General features: G+C 36.4%; 1 protein-coding gene across 1 annotated transcript in view; it reads left to right on the top strand.

Moving 5' to 3' along the window:
- Neto1 (neuropilin and tolloid like 1) overlaps positions 1-16,888 on the top strand; it is a 138,297-nt gene that overhangs the window by 108,513 nt on the left and 12,896 nt on the right. Inside the window, exon 7 of the mRNA XM_052155444.1 lies at positions 2,027-2,255. Within this exon, the coding sequence (XP_052011404.1) occupies positions 2,027-2,255 (229 nt within the window). The remainder of the gene's footprint in view (positions 1-2,026; positions 2,256-16,888) is intronic.

The raw sequence follows: 16,888 nt of genomic DNA, 5'->3' as shown, positions 1-16,888 counted from the left end.
AGCTGGTAAAACCACTCTGGAAATCAGTTTGGCAATTTCTTAGAAAATTAGACATAGTACTACCTAAGGCCAGCTATACCACTCCTGGGCATATACCCAGAAGATGCTCCTACATGTAATATGGACACATGTTCCACTATGTTCATAGTTGCCTTATTTATAATAGCCAGAAGCTGGAAAGAACCCATATGTCCCTCAACAGAGGAATGGATACAGAATCTGTGGTATATATACACAATGGAGTACTATTGAGCTACTAAAAACAAGAAATTCATGAAATTCTTAGGCAAATGGATGGAACTTGAAAGTGTCATCCTGAGAGAGGTAACCCAGTCACAAAAGAACACACATGGTATGCATCCAACTAATAAGCAAATGCTAGTTCAAAAGCTCAAAATAAACAGTTTACAATTCATGCAGCACAGGAAGCTCAAGAAGAAGGAGGACTTAAGTGAGGATGCTATATTTCCTCTGAGAAAGGGAACATAATACTCACAGGAGCAATAAGGGAGGCAATGTGTGGAGCAGAGTCTGAAGTAAAGGCCACCCAGAGACTGCCTTCCCTGGGGATTTATCCTATAAACAGTCACCAAACCCCGACACTATGACAAGAATTGTGTACCAAAAGGAGCATGCCGTGGTTGTCTCCAGAGGGGCCCTGCCAGAGCCCTACAATTACAGAGGTAGAAACTAGCAACCAACTATTGGACTGGGCTTTGGGTCCCCAACAGAGGATCTGGAGAGTGGTCTGGAGGAGCTGAAGGGGTTTGCAGCCCCATAGGAAGAACAATGACTTCTGACACCCAGACACCCCAAGACTCCTAGGGCCTGAACCCTCAACCAAGGGGTACACATGGTTCTAGCCAAAAATGTGGCAGAACAATGCCTTGTTGGGCATCAGTGAAAAGAGTGGTCTTTGATCAGGTAAAGGCTCACTAGAGGCCTCAACAAAGGGAAACGGACAGAGGTGGGGTGGGGGGGAGGTGGGAGTGTGTCAGGTAGAGGGGCATATACATGGAGACAGGGGGTGGGAGGAGGGGTAGGGAATCTTTGGGGAGGTGAGCTTTTTGTAGGGGGGAAATTGGGAAAGGTTTTACCATTGGCAATGTAAATGAAGAAGATACTCAATAAAAATAAATAAATAAATAAATAAATAAATAAATAAATAAATAAATAAATAAATAAATAAAATGCTAAATTAGATAATGGGCCCCCAAGGGCTCAAATCACACACAAAGAACTACAGGCAACTAAAATGCAGTGATTGGGAAAAATTGATTTCTTTTCTCCAGGGAAGAGCATAATAACTAGTTGTCCAATACATACTTATCAACCCTGAAAACATACATAGAATAACATTAAACAGACTTAGTGGGTTATACCTAGGAAGATATAGTATACACATGTATTTATATGCATGCAGTAATAATTAATGAAAAGAGAAGCCATGAATTTGAAAGAGAGCAAGGAGGGGTATATTGCAGGTTTTGAAGGAAGGAAAGGCAAAATGATACTCATATTTTAATATCAAAGTAAAAAAATCTGACTTTCAATATCCCTTTTGCTTTTCTTTAATTTTAATGTAAATCATTCTTTTATAGACATTTTTTCCCCAAACAAAGCAACTAGGGCACAAAAACAATAGTACATAAAGAAGAATTTAAAGTTACTTCCATAACCAAGCAAAAGAGAGTTTAAGTTTTAAGAGCTAATAGTTGATTTCAGATGCATCATGGGATGACATAAGGATAATTGAAGGTGGGGTGGGGGATGGGGGTGTGGAGCATTTGAAAGCTTAGCAAAAGGAAATGGTGCATCTACAATTTTCTTAAACACCATAATAACAGTTGAAAAAAATATTAAAGGTAATTTGCTTTGCACTAGTTTGTCTGCCTACGGCCCACAAGGAGAAATAATGGGGCTGATTGCAATCAAGGCTGTCTTGTGCGACCGAACAGAAAGGAAGGAAGCCCTAGCCCTGCTCCGCATCTTTAAATGAACAGTTTGTTTTGTCTTTATTTTACAGATTTACTTACGTTTCTTGGACTATGAGATGCAGAATTCAAATGAGTGCAAAAGAAACTTTGTGGCGGTCTATGACGGAAGCAGCTCTGTGGAAGATTTGAAGGCCAAGTTCTGCAGCACAGTGGCTAATGATGTCATGTTGCGCACAGGCCTTGGGGTGATCCGCATGTGGGCAGATGAGGGCAGCCGCAACAGCAGGTTTCAGATGCTCTTCACATCCTTTCAAGAACGTAAGATTCCCTTACTTGACTGTCCTTCAGAAGTGTCATAGCTGCAAATCTCCTCAGCTGCTAATGGGGTTTTCTTCATGCTGCCTGCACACAGCAGGGTATTCCCTAATAAGCTTTTAACACAAGTGAGGTTCTTTCGCCCTCATTTTGATTCAGTGACAAGTGAGGGTTACATATTACAATCTGGGTACTTATCTCTGAAAGTGCATCATAGCCTTTCCTAAGCTAGTGCTAACTTGTCCATTGGGAAATGGGTTTTGTTTGTCTTGGGGTTTAGCTCTTCCCAAGTACCTGGAGGTAGTGCTGCAGTTTCTGATGAAGCTTGAGTTTAAATATCGTTTTTCAAAACTGCATAAAACATGTGACTTGTTAGCTTTCATAAGTTTCTCCTTCAGTCTGCTTTAAACTAAACAGGTTCCTACTGTAAAGCCACAATTAAAGTAAGGGGAGAAAGAGTTGTGTGGGAAGACAGAGAATTAGGAATAACTTCAGAAAATATCTAAGTTCTAGAATGATATTTAAAGTTACTGTAAAGAACAGAAGTTTGTTTTCCCCCACGTTGGAAATTACAGTTTAATGAATAATGAGGTGTCTGAGTGGATATATTAGGATATTCTTAGAGAACTTTGGCTATTTCATGGTTCAAAACTAAAGAGAAAAAAAAACCCCAAGAAATTCAGCTTTAAAGGGTAAGAGTCTTATACTTTCACGCAGTGCTGTTTTGCTTAAATAGAAACAACAACAACAAAAAGTTTGGACCCTACTTAAAAATATTGTTGTAAACAGAACAGGGGGCACGATTTTTCCATTTAGGATTGTAAAAAAAAAATAGGTAATTATTTTATGAAACACACAAATTCATTTGACTTTAAATTCCTTTCTGACAGGGTGCCAGAATCCTTGAGTGACACTTGATCTTTCTAAATAGTACCATAAACTTAAACTGAGTTAGATATCCTGCCCAGCTGTGGGTTGTTTGTACATGTTGAAATCTCTGTCTTCATCTCAGGGCTTGATTAATTTCTGGAGATTTTGGATCTTTAATTCATTTAGATATTTAAAAAAGATTCATTTTGTAGTTCGAAGACTATAATATAACGAAATTCTTACTGAAAATTATGGTCACTTACGCTGCAGAGCTTAGTCATATTTAGTGCTATGTGCCTGATAAGAGAATTCTATAGACTCCATCATTAAATTATTAATTGCAATTTACATGTATTGTGGAATATAGCTAATAGGAGATCTATCATTTCAGTTATTTCAGTCTCAATGTTTTGTTTGGTATATTTTATTTATATAACACAATATATCTGCCATACATAACATGAAATTTTGAAGTACGTATATGTTACAAAACTGTTAATGATGTATTTGTCTCTTGTGGAATGCCAAGAAAGGAATAGCAATTGTTCTCACTAAGGAGAGAAAAATTTCAGATGATCACATTGATGGGCTAGAAGTAGCCATGGCATAAAGTCATGTGATGACTTTATATTTTTAGTTCCTGCTAAAGGGTTCTGTGATATGTGAGCATGAACTCTGGAGAGGCAAAGGATGACATTGTGCAGTTAGTTCTTTCGTTTGAAGGATCAAACTTAGATTACCAGATTTATGTGGCATGTGCATTTTTTAGCTGCTCAACCATTTAACCTGATCCCTGCCTGGATGGTTTTTATTTTTTTTTAATATTTTTTCAGTTTGGAATCATGACCTACTGAGGTCACCTATCTAATTTAACTGTCAAAAAATATGGAATGGCAAATACCATGCTATCTCTTAAGTATCATGAAAAATCTGCAATTTTTATCTACTGCTCTGTAAAATTTAATGCAGATAAATGAAAACTATGCTGTTCAATTTAAACTGTGATTTTAAATAAATAAGATAAAACAAAGAGGACTTTAGTTGGAATTGGGGTCTCTATATAGGCATCAAGGTGACTTACTGAAGAGGCTTCAGGTTCCTTACCTAATGTGGCTTTATGAAACATTACTTTTGGCAGATAATTTAGAATTGCATTGTGAAAGGTGGTGATGACTGTGGATATATATATAATATATATATATAATATTTATATATATTATACATATAGTGTATGTGTATGTTATCTTGTTTTTTGTTGCTAATAACACAATATGCGTACACAGAATATGTCATAAAGGAGGGAGGCAAAGTAAGGTTTTAGAGTGATTAATGTGCAGAGTGTGCAAAGTTTATGCCTGTTCTTGATATGGATGATTTTCTGGTAGTGTCCAAAGTGGCACAAAGCATCTCATGCCACCGAATAAAATCACATCTGCACCTGGGTGCATATATGTATATATGTATATACATGATTATGTGTGGGACTCTCTTTGTCTTCCTCTCTTTGTACTATCAGTTGTTTGTTTTATATGGAGGCTCCAGCAGTCAATGACAGGACTCCATAGAGATGATTTTTTTCATCATAATTCCCTCCCAAAGACTCCATTCCTAGCATACATCAAAGACAAATATATCTCCATATCTTACATATGTTACCACAGAACTTAAGCACGAACATGTCTAGACAAATAATATTCAAACAAGATCCATAGATATACAAATTGTTTTTTTAATCACAAAATACATAATGCAAATGTATGCCCAAAGTAAATGTATACCTAACAACATATATTTAGTATATCTATTGTTGATGTATGGTCTATTCATCATAGGTTGATGAAAATAGGTGACCACCAGTGTCTGTTAGCAGACTTCTACATGATTCTCAATCCTGATTTGATCCTTTGACCTCATCATGTCCAAATTCTGGCTGCATAGCCTAGTCACAGGTTAAAATCAGAGCTTATAGCATGTCAGCATCACATTACTATTAAACATACATAAAATAAAAATAAACACATTCTACAGGTTCTACAAATATGATGGCTGAGAAATACCAGTATATACATTTTTAAATCATCAAACTTTTATCTCTTCTCATCCAAATTAGTTGAGATAATGGGAAAAATGTATTTATCATGAGGATGTGAGTCCATTGTTGAGTCAGCAGATATTTAGCTTGCACAAGCCCATTAGAAACTTATTACAAAGTCTGTCTTGCAAGACCATATCTGCCACAGAAATAATACTAATTAACAGTAGATGCAAGTCCTCAGAAATGGAAAAGGATTTTCCCATAGTGAAGGCTGTGAAATCATACTGTTTAGTGGCTTCCTGAGGCAGAAAATAAAATAAAAATAAAACAAAATAAAACAAAAACCAGTATCCTCTACAGTCCCTCTCACTCTCACCAGAGACATTACCAGAATTATGGCATATGCTGCTGTTTTTGACAGATGAACACTTTTTAAAGATGAACAAACTCAGAAGTAAAGTTATCCAGTGACCCCAAAGTCCAGTTATTTGACAGGAAGAAAAAGGATCTCTATATTATTAGGGAAAGTAATTCTGAGCCATTCTTAAATAGAATTATTACTGAAAGTTTGAGGTATATCTTACTGAATTATGCCAAAGTTTTTCTAATAACACAGCTTAGTACATTTACATCTCTTTCCATAGTCACTTATTATCTTGAAGAACCATTCCAAAATTCAGGAGACAGCAGGTGTTGGAGAGGGTGTGGAGAAAAAGGAACACTCCTCCACTGCTCGTGGGGTTGCAAATTGGTACAACCACTCTGGAAATCAGTCTGGCGGTTCCTCCGAAAACTGGGCACCTCACTTCCAGAAGATCCTGCTATACCACTCCTGGGCATATACCCAGAGGATTCCCCACCATGTAATAAGGATACATGCTCTACTATGTTCATAGCAGCCCTATTTATAGTTGCCAGATGCTGGAAAGAACCCAGGTATCCCTCAACAGAAGAGTGGATGCAAAAAAATGTGGTATATCTACACAATGGAGTACTATTCAGCCATTAGAAACAATGAATTCATGAAATTCTTAGGCAAATGGATGGAGCTAGAGAACATCATACTAAGTGAGGTAACCCAGACTCAAAAGGTGAATCATGGTATGCACTCACTAATAAGTGGTTATTAACCTAGAAAACTGGAATACCCAAAACATAATCCACACATAAAATGAGGTACAAGAAAATGGAGGAGTGGCCCCTTGTTCTGGAAAGACTCAGTGAAGCAGTATTCAGCAAAACCAGAACGGGGAAGTGGGAAGGGGTGGGTGGGAGGACAGGGGAAGAGAAGGGGGCTTACGGGACTTTCGGGGAGTGGGGGGCTAGAAAAGGGGAAATCATTTGAAATGTAAATAAAATTATATCGAATAATAAAAAAGACTACATGTAGTAAAATTTATTTTCAAGTGCATTTATTCACATCAAATTATGGCAGTCATACTTATTTAACATTAACTGAAGAATGTCAGTATGGGACTGATGAAGATGCTGGTAAATAACACCTGTCTAGGTCGAATCAATGACTGCCTTTCCCAAGCCACTCTGCTCTGGATTTTGTGCATGAATTCAGTAATGGGGATGGGCACACCCCATCACTCTGTACAATTCTCACTTACGGAGTGCTGTTTGCTGTTTTGCTTTCATGCACAGGTACTGCATCATAACTATCTTGACTGATGAGTGGAATATGTGCATTATAAATAGCTAAACAAAGATATTTTTATATAGTGAACACTTTAAGGTCATAAAGAAATTATTTACAATAATCTGCTCAAATAACCCTATGTTGTACATTTCATGTCAACGTATATAGACAAGCCAACGTAGTAGGTATATTTATGATTAAAATTGAAAGCGATATCCTTTGCTTTTCAAGAGATATATGAAGAATGATTCTTAGATGTGTTAAAAATTCTCAGAGTATGAAGACAACATATAATGCCCATGATACATCAGTACCTAGAATTAGTTTCTGACATTTCTGACATGAATGGTGTTAAATTTGTATAACAAAGTTTTCCCTCAGAATGTGTATCCTTAATCAAATAGTTAAAAGGTGATAAAAAAAAAGGGAAGGCCACCTTGGAAACTCTGACCTAACTAGGTAATACTATGAGTGAAAATGAAACTTAATCCAGATATATATCTTACAGCCAGTTGAACTGATGGCTTCTTAGGGCATCAGACACTGCAGACCAAAAAGTGTCTGGCCACCAATAAGAAGGAAAATGTAGAATTGAGTCAGACAACTCCAAGAACATGAATTCTACATAGACTAAAAACACAGAAGGAGGACTCTTGGCACAAAGTTGATCATAGCTGCAGCTGAAGTGCATTGCAACTTCTGTGGTGATCTTATAGAGATTATGTGCAAATAACAGGATGATGTTTAAAGATTCTGGTAATTTGTTAACTGATACTATCATCTAATCATTCAATTGGTCTTTTAGAGCCACAAATTGTTGAGATTTAGTGGGGATATCATTACTGTCACAGCAGATATTCTAGTCCTCTGGGCTGAGATGTAGGAGTTGTATTGTAGACTTATGAATTGAGACCAGGTACCTTTGACCAGTTGTGCTCTGCATTTTGAGCAATTGTGGTCTCCGTCTGTGGCAAAAAGAGGCTCCTTTGATTGGCAGTGAGAACTACACTTATCTGCAGATATTAGGATAAACATTTGATTGTAGTTATAAATTATATTGTTATAAAATATCATTAAGATATTTAATCAATAATAACATTCTTTTCTAGAAACATAATGCCAGGTACGATAATCAACTATGGATGATTACTGAGATCCAAAGGGACTATATTCAATCTGTGTTTCACCAAGTAACTTTCATTTTTTTAAGGAAAGAAATGCCATCAGTTATGATTATTCAAATTATAAATTGATGTCTTGGTGAGTTAGATTTCAAGATCTCACCATTATAAATTGCTGGGTTTAAAGTAGATTAAGAGCACTTTATTACTGTAGGAAATATTTACTTGTGTATGTCATACAGTAACATAAATACCAGATGGCATAGATTTAAATATCAACAGTACACAAGATATGCTGAGAAAATTGCTGGATATTTGTCATAATTTGGCAAGTCTTTCTAAAGCAGATGCAAAACACAATGTGGGTAATAAAATTCACTATATTTATGTGCGTGGTATTTAATATTTGTATTGATGAAAAATCATTATAGCTAAAATTGAAGGAAAATATGAATGCGTGAACAACTGGCAGGAAAAATCTTGTTTTTAACTCTACAAGAAGTAGGAATTGAAGAAGGCAGTGAGAAAAAGATGGACTATATTAGAAATGAAGAAAAAAAGAAGTAAGTAGTTAATCATAAAGTAGTCTATGTGCTTTCCCATAAAGTCCCCTTCTCCATGGGAAATGAGTCCATACAGTGGTAAAAGAAGACTGTGTGCTCAGTATGGCATTTGCTTTTCCTCTATCAGAGTAGGAAACAAAGAACATGGTTTGGAGGTGGCCAAATGTAATGAAAACTTTTTTATTTCTCTTAAGAAACAAGGTGCCTGAGGGATAGTCCAATACCTCGCACTAAAACATGCACCATTACATTTTAGAATGTTTTTTTAATGATAAGTAGTTTATACAATAGCAGAGGACACACTTAAAACTGTGAAGACTGGAGCTGAAAGACGGTTCACTGGTGAAGAGCTCATAGTGTATGGCTAGAGATCCTAGTGCCTTTCCCAAAAAATGCTAGGATGATCTCAACTGCACAACCAATCCTGGGTCACAACTGTACAACCAAGCTCCAATAAATCCAATTCCTCTTAAGAATTCCACAGGCCACAGGCACCTGCATTCACATGTAAACATACACACACACACATAAACACACACACACACACACACACACACACACTTAAAAATAAATGTAAATATTTAAGAAATTAAACAAACAATATACATGAGAGATGTTTTTAACTGTTTGTTATTTGAAAGGAGCCCTTGCTGGCCTGAAACTCTCTATGTAGAGCAAGCAGAACAAGTTGGCTTCAAACTCACAAGTATCTGTCTGTTTCTTCACCTCAAGCCTGGGATTAAAGGCTTATATTACCATTGCTAACCCAAATTGATGTTCTTAAGTGGAAAGGTTAAATATTTCTGAGAATGCACTTATGTTTTCTATTTAGAATAACATTATAGTGGAGAATGGAATCAAACGATATTAAACATGGGATGCTAAAACAGTTAACAGAAGGTGTCTCTACTATATACATATTCTTGAAATTACAATAGATAATTATGTAACATAAATGCCCACTATATATCTTGAGCATATACATAGAAAATTATAGGATTCAGTTTTTACTAATCATTTTAGTTTTATTTTGTTTTGTTTTTTGCCTTTTCTACATGGAATATGTATTGTTCTAGTGAAATATTAAAAGCTAGAGATAGACTTTCCAAAGTGATAAATTGTATTTAAGTAAATAAGATTACCCACATTATATTTTATGGTAGAATAATTTATAATATCAGAAAGCAGTTAATCAATATGGCTTATATTACTGCTTAAGAAACCCCATTGTTCCATTGTGCCTTGTGTGTTGGTATTATGAATCCACCACAGTGGTATTCCACCAACTCCCAATAGATGCTCAGCTGATGACTGAATTGTGTGTGACAATCTTCAGTGGGTAAATCCTCAGTTTTACAATGTCATTGAGCTAGTTAGTGTTTTGATGATGTTGTTGTTATTTTGTTTATTGTTGTTTTGCCAACTCCACAAAGTAGAGTCATCTGTGGAAAAGAAACTTAATTGTCCAATTGCTTTTGTCAGCTAGGCAAATTTAGCAAAATTTTCATGATTAATGATGGATGTGGGCAGGCCCTTTCTACTGAGTGTAGTGCTATCCCTGGGCAGGAGGTCCAGAGTAGAATAAGAAAGCAAGTTGAATAAATCCTGGGGAGCAAGCCAGTGTGTGCTTCTCCTCCAACTTCTTTGCTTCAATTACAGAGGCCAGGGTCCTGCCTTAAGTTCTTTCCCTGACTGCTCAGTAATCAACTGTGATAGGGACATCAAAGCCAAATAAATCCTTTCCTGCTTAAGTTGCTTTTGGTTCTGTTGGTTATCAAAGTAACAAGGAAATCAAACTACAATAGCCTCTGATATAACAATGACAATTTTCTGTTACTTGTAACTACACCCCTGAGTTCATTTTAATGTTTTCAAAGATGGAAAAATAATTTAAAAAGATGTTAATCTGGCACATTTCACAGCAAATGTGGACACAAAATGATCAGATTTACCTACTACAAAATTGTCTTGTTTATCATGTGTATAAGCTATCTGTTGATGTTGTAACAGAAATTCCATTCTTTCAAACTTGTTGTATTTCTGAAGTCAGAGTTTTAAGGATGGTTTGATTGGGCTAAGACTAGTGACACTCTGGTCTCGTCGCATAGTCTCCTGAGACTCCTGATGAGAGTATCTCTCCTGATCAGTTTCAGTTTAACAGCTGTATTTCTCAGCTCTCCTCCACCAGCAGCAGGCTGCCCTTCGCTCCATCTGCTTTGTTGTAACATCCTCTGTCTCAAGGTGAGCCTACCTATATATCTTAGATAATCAGATCCTTTTCTTGAAATTACTAATCTCATGACACTTGTGAATTCCCTTTGACATGTAAAATAATCATAACATGAACAAATTCAGAAGCTAATTTTATTTAATATAATATATTTTAAAAATTTTAATTAAAAATCACTTTTCCTATCATCTTTCTTCTCTCCAACTTATCTCATCTCAACCTCAACTTTTCTCAAATTGATGGCCTCTTTTTCTTTTATTATTATTGGTGAGACAGGATTGTAGTTTGGTAGGATGTTGACAGTTATGTTACTACATATGAATTATTTCTCTTTTGATTTTTTCCCGGTTTCCCACCTCCCTGACAACCCCCAATCCATCCTCCCACACCCTGCCTCCAAGAATATGCTCCTCCACCCAACCCACTCCCATGAGCCCCACTCAATAGCCCTACAATGGGGCCTCTATTGAGTCTTCACAGGACCAAGGACCCCTCCTCTCACTGATGTCCGACAAGGCATTCCCCTGCCACTCTTTTGGCTGGAACCATGTGTACCCCTTGGTTGATAGCTTAGTCCCTGGGAGCCATGGGTCATCTGGTTGGCCAACATCGTCATTCTTCCCATGGGGGTGCAACTGCCCCTGCTCCTCCTTCTTTGCTGAAACAAGATAGTGAATATGATTTGAAGCCTGTATGTATCAATGTCAAGGAACTGTGATGTACCCAAAACATGTCCATTTTTATAAATTAGGAGTACATAATCCTTTTTCTGTATAAAGAAACTATCTTTTTAAATTAAGTAATTTTATTTTTACAAAACAAAAGTGAAGCATCAAATTAACGATATAATTTTGACAAATGGGCATATGTTTATAATATCAAAATTAATGTTAGTTGATTTCAGGAAAATAAATCTTTTGTCAGCTATTTATACAGGGTTTGTTGTTGAAACAAAAGCTATAATAGAACAATGAATATTTAATACCATATCCTAATATGAGCTAGTTAATTCTACTTTATTATAAGCAATGACTGGACTGACTCACAGTGTACTTTCCAGGAAACAGGAGCAATAATGAATAGACAAAAGGCTTCCACGTTTCTTCCAAATGCAGGGAGGCAAGGAAAATTATTCAAAATTGCATAATCTGAAAGTTTCCAACCTTCTCTCCCTTCCATCCTTCTTTGTATCTTCCTTTCCACTTTCTCATTCCTTCTCAAATCTTTCTTTCATTTCAATTGCACTGTAAAGAAAACAAGAGCCAGAACACTTTAATATTTAATGATTATTTTAATGGGCTCTTATGACTGACTTAGTCATTTAACTTGAGTCACCAAGAAGTTTCTATATCCATATGTACATAGAATGAAATTGTATTATATCCTAATCAGTTCCTTCAGTTTTTGAGGACAAGACAAATGCTTTCATTAAAATTAACTTAGCTTCAGTTTGTAGTCTTTAAAGCTCTTTCTTTGCACATTGGAGAGTGATATAGATGGTGAGATATGGGACTGCAAGAGTGTGGGTAGAACTCAAAATCATGAAGCCATGTGGCATCTGAGGCTCCTTGGTAATCCTACGTATTAACTGCTTTGGTTGTTATTTTACAACCATTGTATAGTGTTTATTTGTTAATAAAGATCCACGTTATCTGTTTCTGTATAGAGATGGAAGATTGGTATTTGAGCTTTTGAAGTGGTCCAGTTACAAGCTCCAGGCAATGTGGCCTGTTAAGCTTGGCTCAAGTCTCTGTTTACTGCAGGTTCTTCTGTTGGAACTTGAAATGTTCAGCTTCAAAGCCAAATATTGTACCTTTGTAAGAACAATGTGTCTAAACTAACCAGTGGCTGCAGGCACGCATAAATCGTCACAAAATAAACTCTGTACCAAATGTGCAGGGCCTAATAATAACTCCAGTGCAAAGCAATCCAACATCCTCCTCATTATAATTGTGATGTCTAATTGCACACAATGAATAAATCATCATGCAGCTGAGTCAGAGGAGACATAATGATGGTAGAAAGGCTTACAATAGTTCCTTGGAGTGAAAACTGGAGTAGTTGTCTTGTGATGTTCACATCATAAGAGAGGAAAGAATTTTCTCTACCTATGGAATTAAACGTGTACATGAAATTATGTTTTTCACCCCTGAATACAAAATTCAAGGATGGGATGCTATAATTTAATCACAGCTTTTCGGAGGAATCTAATAATCTAATAATTCAGTGAGACTCAATTGCATTTTACAAGCAGAATATTGTATATCATATAGATTCAGAAAAATACATTTTTTTCCAAGACTGGATGATTTTGTGAAAAATCATTTCAGAACACAGAGTTTTAGAAACATTGATTTTTTTCAAAACAAATGGAAAGAAGATAAAATGCATGAAGGGAAGATGCATAAATCGATATCTGGGATCAGTCTGGGAAACATTTTTTAGTTAAATGACATTTATTCTAGCTCGAAATCTAAGGACCAATTTTAGTTTGCAATATGATAGCAAGAAAAATTCCACTTGAGGGGAAAATTGTGGTGGCAATGTAGATGGTTAGATGTGTATATAATTTTAAGAAGACTTTGGTATGCATGAATGTGTCTTGCATGTGTGAGGGTATATCTCCCTGCATTAGCATGGAGGCCAGAACAGTGGGTCAGAGTCACAGGAATTGGAGTTAAAGGCTTTGAAAAGATGTGTAGCTAGTTGTATAGATTCTGAGATCCTAACTCTATTCCACATTATCGCTTATTAATTAGCAATGAATTGCACTTAATTGTTAAGTCATTCTAGCAGGCCCATATCTTATAATTTTTAATTTTATATTTATTATTATTCTTAGTCAATAATTACAATACCATCATGACAAATTTCTAGGAGTGTTGCACAATATATTTTTTATTTAGATATATTCTTTATTTACATTTCAAATGATTTCCCCTTTCCTGGTTGCCCCCTCCCTGTTCTACAATCAACCCCATTCCACTTCCCTGTCCTGGTATTCCCCTACACTGCTGCATTGGGCCTTTTTAGGACCAGGAGCCTCTCCTTCCTTCCTATTGGATATCAATTGATATGGGAATTGTGTCTTGGGTATTCTAAGCTTCTGGGCTAATATCAACTTATCAGTGCATGCATACCATGAGTGTTCTTTTGTGATTGGGTTACCTCACCGAGGATGATATATTCCAGTTACACCCATTTGCCTAAGAATCTCATGAATTCATTGTTTTTAATAGCTGTGTAGTAGTCCATAGTGTAAATATACCACATTTTCTCTATCTGTTCCTCCTCTGAGGAGGGTTCTTTCCAGCTTCTGGCTATTATAAGTATGGCTGCTATGAACATAGTGGAGCATGTGTCTTTGTTCCATGCTGGGAAAGCCTCTGGGTATATGCCCAAAAGTGGTATAATAGGGTCCTCCAGTAGTTTCATGTCCAGTTTTCTGATGAACCAATAGAGTGATTTCCAGTGTGGTTGTACCAGCTTGCAATCTCATAAGTAATGGAGGAGTGTTCCTCTTTTTTCACATCCTTGCCAGCACCTGCTGTCTCCTGAGTTTGTGATCTTAGCCATTCTGACTTGTGTGAGGTAAAATCTCAGGGTTGTTTTGATTTACATTTCCCTGATGACAAAGGATGTTGAATATTTCTTTAGGTACTTCTCAGCCATTCAATATTTCTAAGGTGAGAATTCTTTGTTTAGCTCTGTACCCCATTTTTTAGGGTTATTTGGCTCTCTGGGGTCTAATTTCTTGACTTATTTGTATATATTGAACATTAGTTATCTGTAGAACGTAGGGTTGGTAAAGATCTTTCCCAATTAGTTGGTTGCTGTTTTGTCCTATTCACAGTGTCCTTTGCCTTACAGAATCTTTGTAATTTTATGTGGTCCCATTTGTCAATTCTTGATCTTAGAGCATTAGCTATTGGTGTTCCGTTCAGGAAATTTTCCGCTGTGCCCAGGTGCTCAGGGCTCTTCCCCAGTTTCTTTTCTATTAGTTTCAGTGTGTCTGTTTTTATGTGGAGGTCCTTTATGTACTTAGACTTGAGAATAGTACAAGGAGACATGAATGAATCAATTTGCATTCTTCTGTATGCTGACCTTCAATTGAACCAGCATCATTTGTTGAAAAGGCATTTTTTTCACTGCATATTTTTATCTGTTTGGTCAAAGATCAAGTGACTATAGGTGTGTAGATTCATTTCTAGGTCTTCAATTCTATTCCATTGGTCTACCTGCCTGTTACTGTACCAATACCATGCAGTTTTTAACACTATAGCTCTTTAGTAGTGCTTTGGTCCAGGATACTGATTCCCCCAGAAGTTCTTTTATTGTTGAGAATAGTTTTAGCTATCCTGGGTTTTTTGTTATTCCAAATGCTTTTGAGAATTGCTCTAACACAATGAAGAATTTTGTTGGGATTTTGATGGGGATTGCATTGAGTCTGTATATTGCCTTTGGCAGGATGGCCATTTTTACTATATTAATCCTGCTAATCCAAGAGCATGGAAGATTTTTTGCATCTTCTGAGGTATTCTTTGATTTCTTTCTTTAGAAACTTGACGATCTTGTCATACAGATCTTTCATTTGTTTGGTTGGAGTCACACCAAGATACTATATATTGTTTGTGGTTATTGTGAAGAGTGTCATTCCCCTAATTTCTTTCTCAGCCTCTTTATCCTTTGAATATAAGAAGGCTACTGATTTGCTTGAGTAAATTTTATATCTTGCAATTGTGCTGAAGTTGTTTATCAGTTGTAGGTAGAAGTTCTCTGGTGGCTGGGCATTGGTGGTGCCCACCTGTAATCCCATCACCCAGGAGGCAGAAACAGCTGGATTTCTGAGTTAGAGACCAGCCTAGTCTTCAGAGTGAGTTCCAGGACAGCCAGGCCTATACAGAAAAATACTGTCTCAATAAACCAAAAAAAAAAAAAAGGGGGGGGGGGAGTTCTCTGGTGGAATTTTTGGGTTGCTTAAGTATACTATCTTATCATCTGCAAATAGTGATTATTTGACTTCTCCCTTTTCAGTTTGTATCCCTTTGACCTCCCTTTGTTGTCTAATTGCTCTAGCTAGAACTTCAAGTACATTATTAAATATATATATATATATATATATATATATAGAGAGAGAGAGAGAGAGAGAGAGAGCGCAGCCTTGACTAGTCCCTGATTTTAGTGGGATTGCTTCAAGATTGTCTCCATTTAGTATGAAGCTGGCTACTGGTATTCTGTATATTGTTTTTACTATGTTTAGGTATGGGCCTTGAATTCCTTTTCTTTCCAAGACCTTTAACATGAAAGTATGCTGAATTTTGTCAAATCTCTTTTCAGAATACAATGAAATGACCATGTGGTATTTTTCATTGAGTTTGTTTATGTAATGGATTATACTGATTGTTTTCCTTATATTGAACTATATCTGCATCCATGGGATGAAGCCTACTTGATCATGGTGAATGTTTGTTTTGATGTGTTCTTGAACTTGGCTGGAAAGAAGTTAATTGAATATTTTTGCATCAATAGCCACAAGGGAAATTGGTCTAAGTTTCTCTTTCATTATTGGATCTTTGTATGATTATGTTATCACCAAAATTGTGGCTTCATAGAATGAGTTGGGTAGTGTTCCTTCTGTTTTTATTTTGTGGAATAGTTTGAAGAGAATTAGTGTTAGGTCTTCTTTGAAGGTCTGATAGAATTCTGCTCTCAAACCATCTGGTCCTGTGCTTTTTTTGGTTGGGAGCCTATCAATGACCACTTCGATTTCTTTAGGGGTTAAGGTAAGATTTAGATGGTCTATCTGATCCTGATTTAACTTTGGTATTTGATATCTGTCTAGGAAATTGTCCATTACATCCAGATTTTTAGTTGTGTTGAGTATAGGCTTTTATAGTAGGATCTGATGATTTTATGAATTTCCTCAGTATCAGTTGTTATGCCTCCCTTTTCATTTCTGATTTTGTTGATTTGGATACTGTCTCTGTGCCTTCTGGTTAGTCTGGCTAAAGGTTTATCTTTCTCGTTGATTTGTTCAAAGAACCAGCTTCTGGTTTTGTTGATAATTTGTATAGTTCTTTTTGTTTCTACTTGGTTGATTTCAGCCCTGAGTTTGATGATTTCCTGTCTTCTAAGCCTCTTGGGTATATTAGCTTCTTTCTGTTCTAAAGCT

Source organism: Apodemus sylvaticus, chromosome 13 (genome assembly GCF_947179515.1).
Source record: "Apodemus sylvaticus chromosome 13, mApoSyl1.1, whole genome shotgun sequence".
In the NCBI taxonomy this organism is placed as follows: domain Eukaryota; kingdom Metazoa; phylum Chordata; class Mammalia; order Rodentia; family Muridae; genus Apodemus; species Apodemus sylvaticus.
The sequence above is the reverse complement of the archived record's forward strand: the minus strand, read 5'-3'. Positions and strand labels throughout refer to the sequence as shown.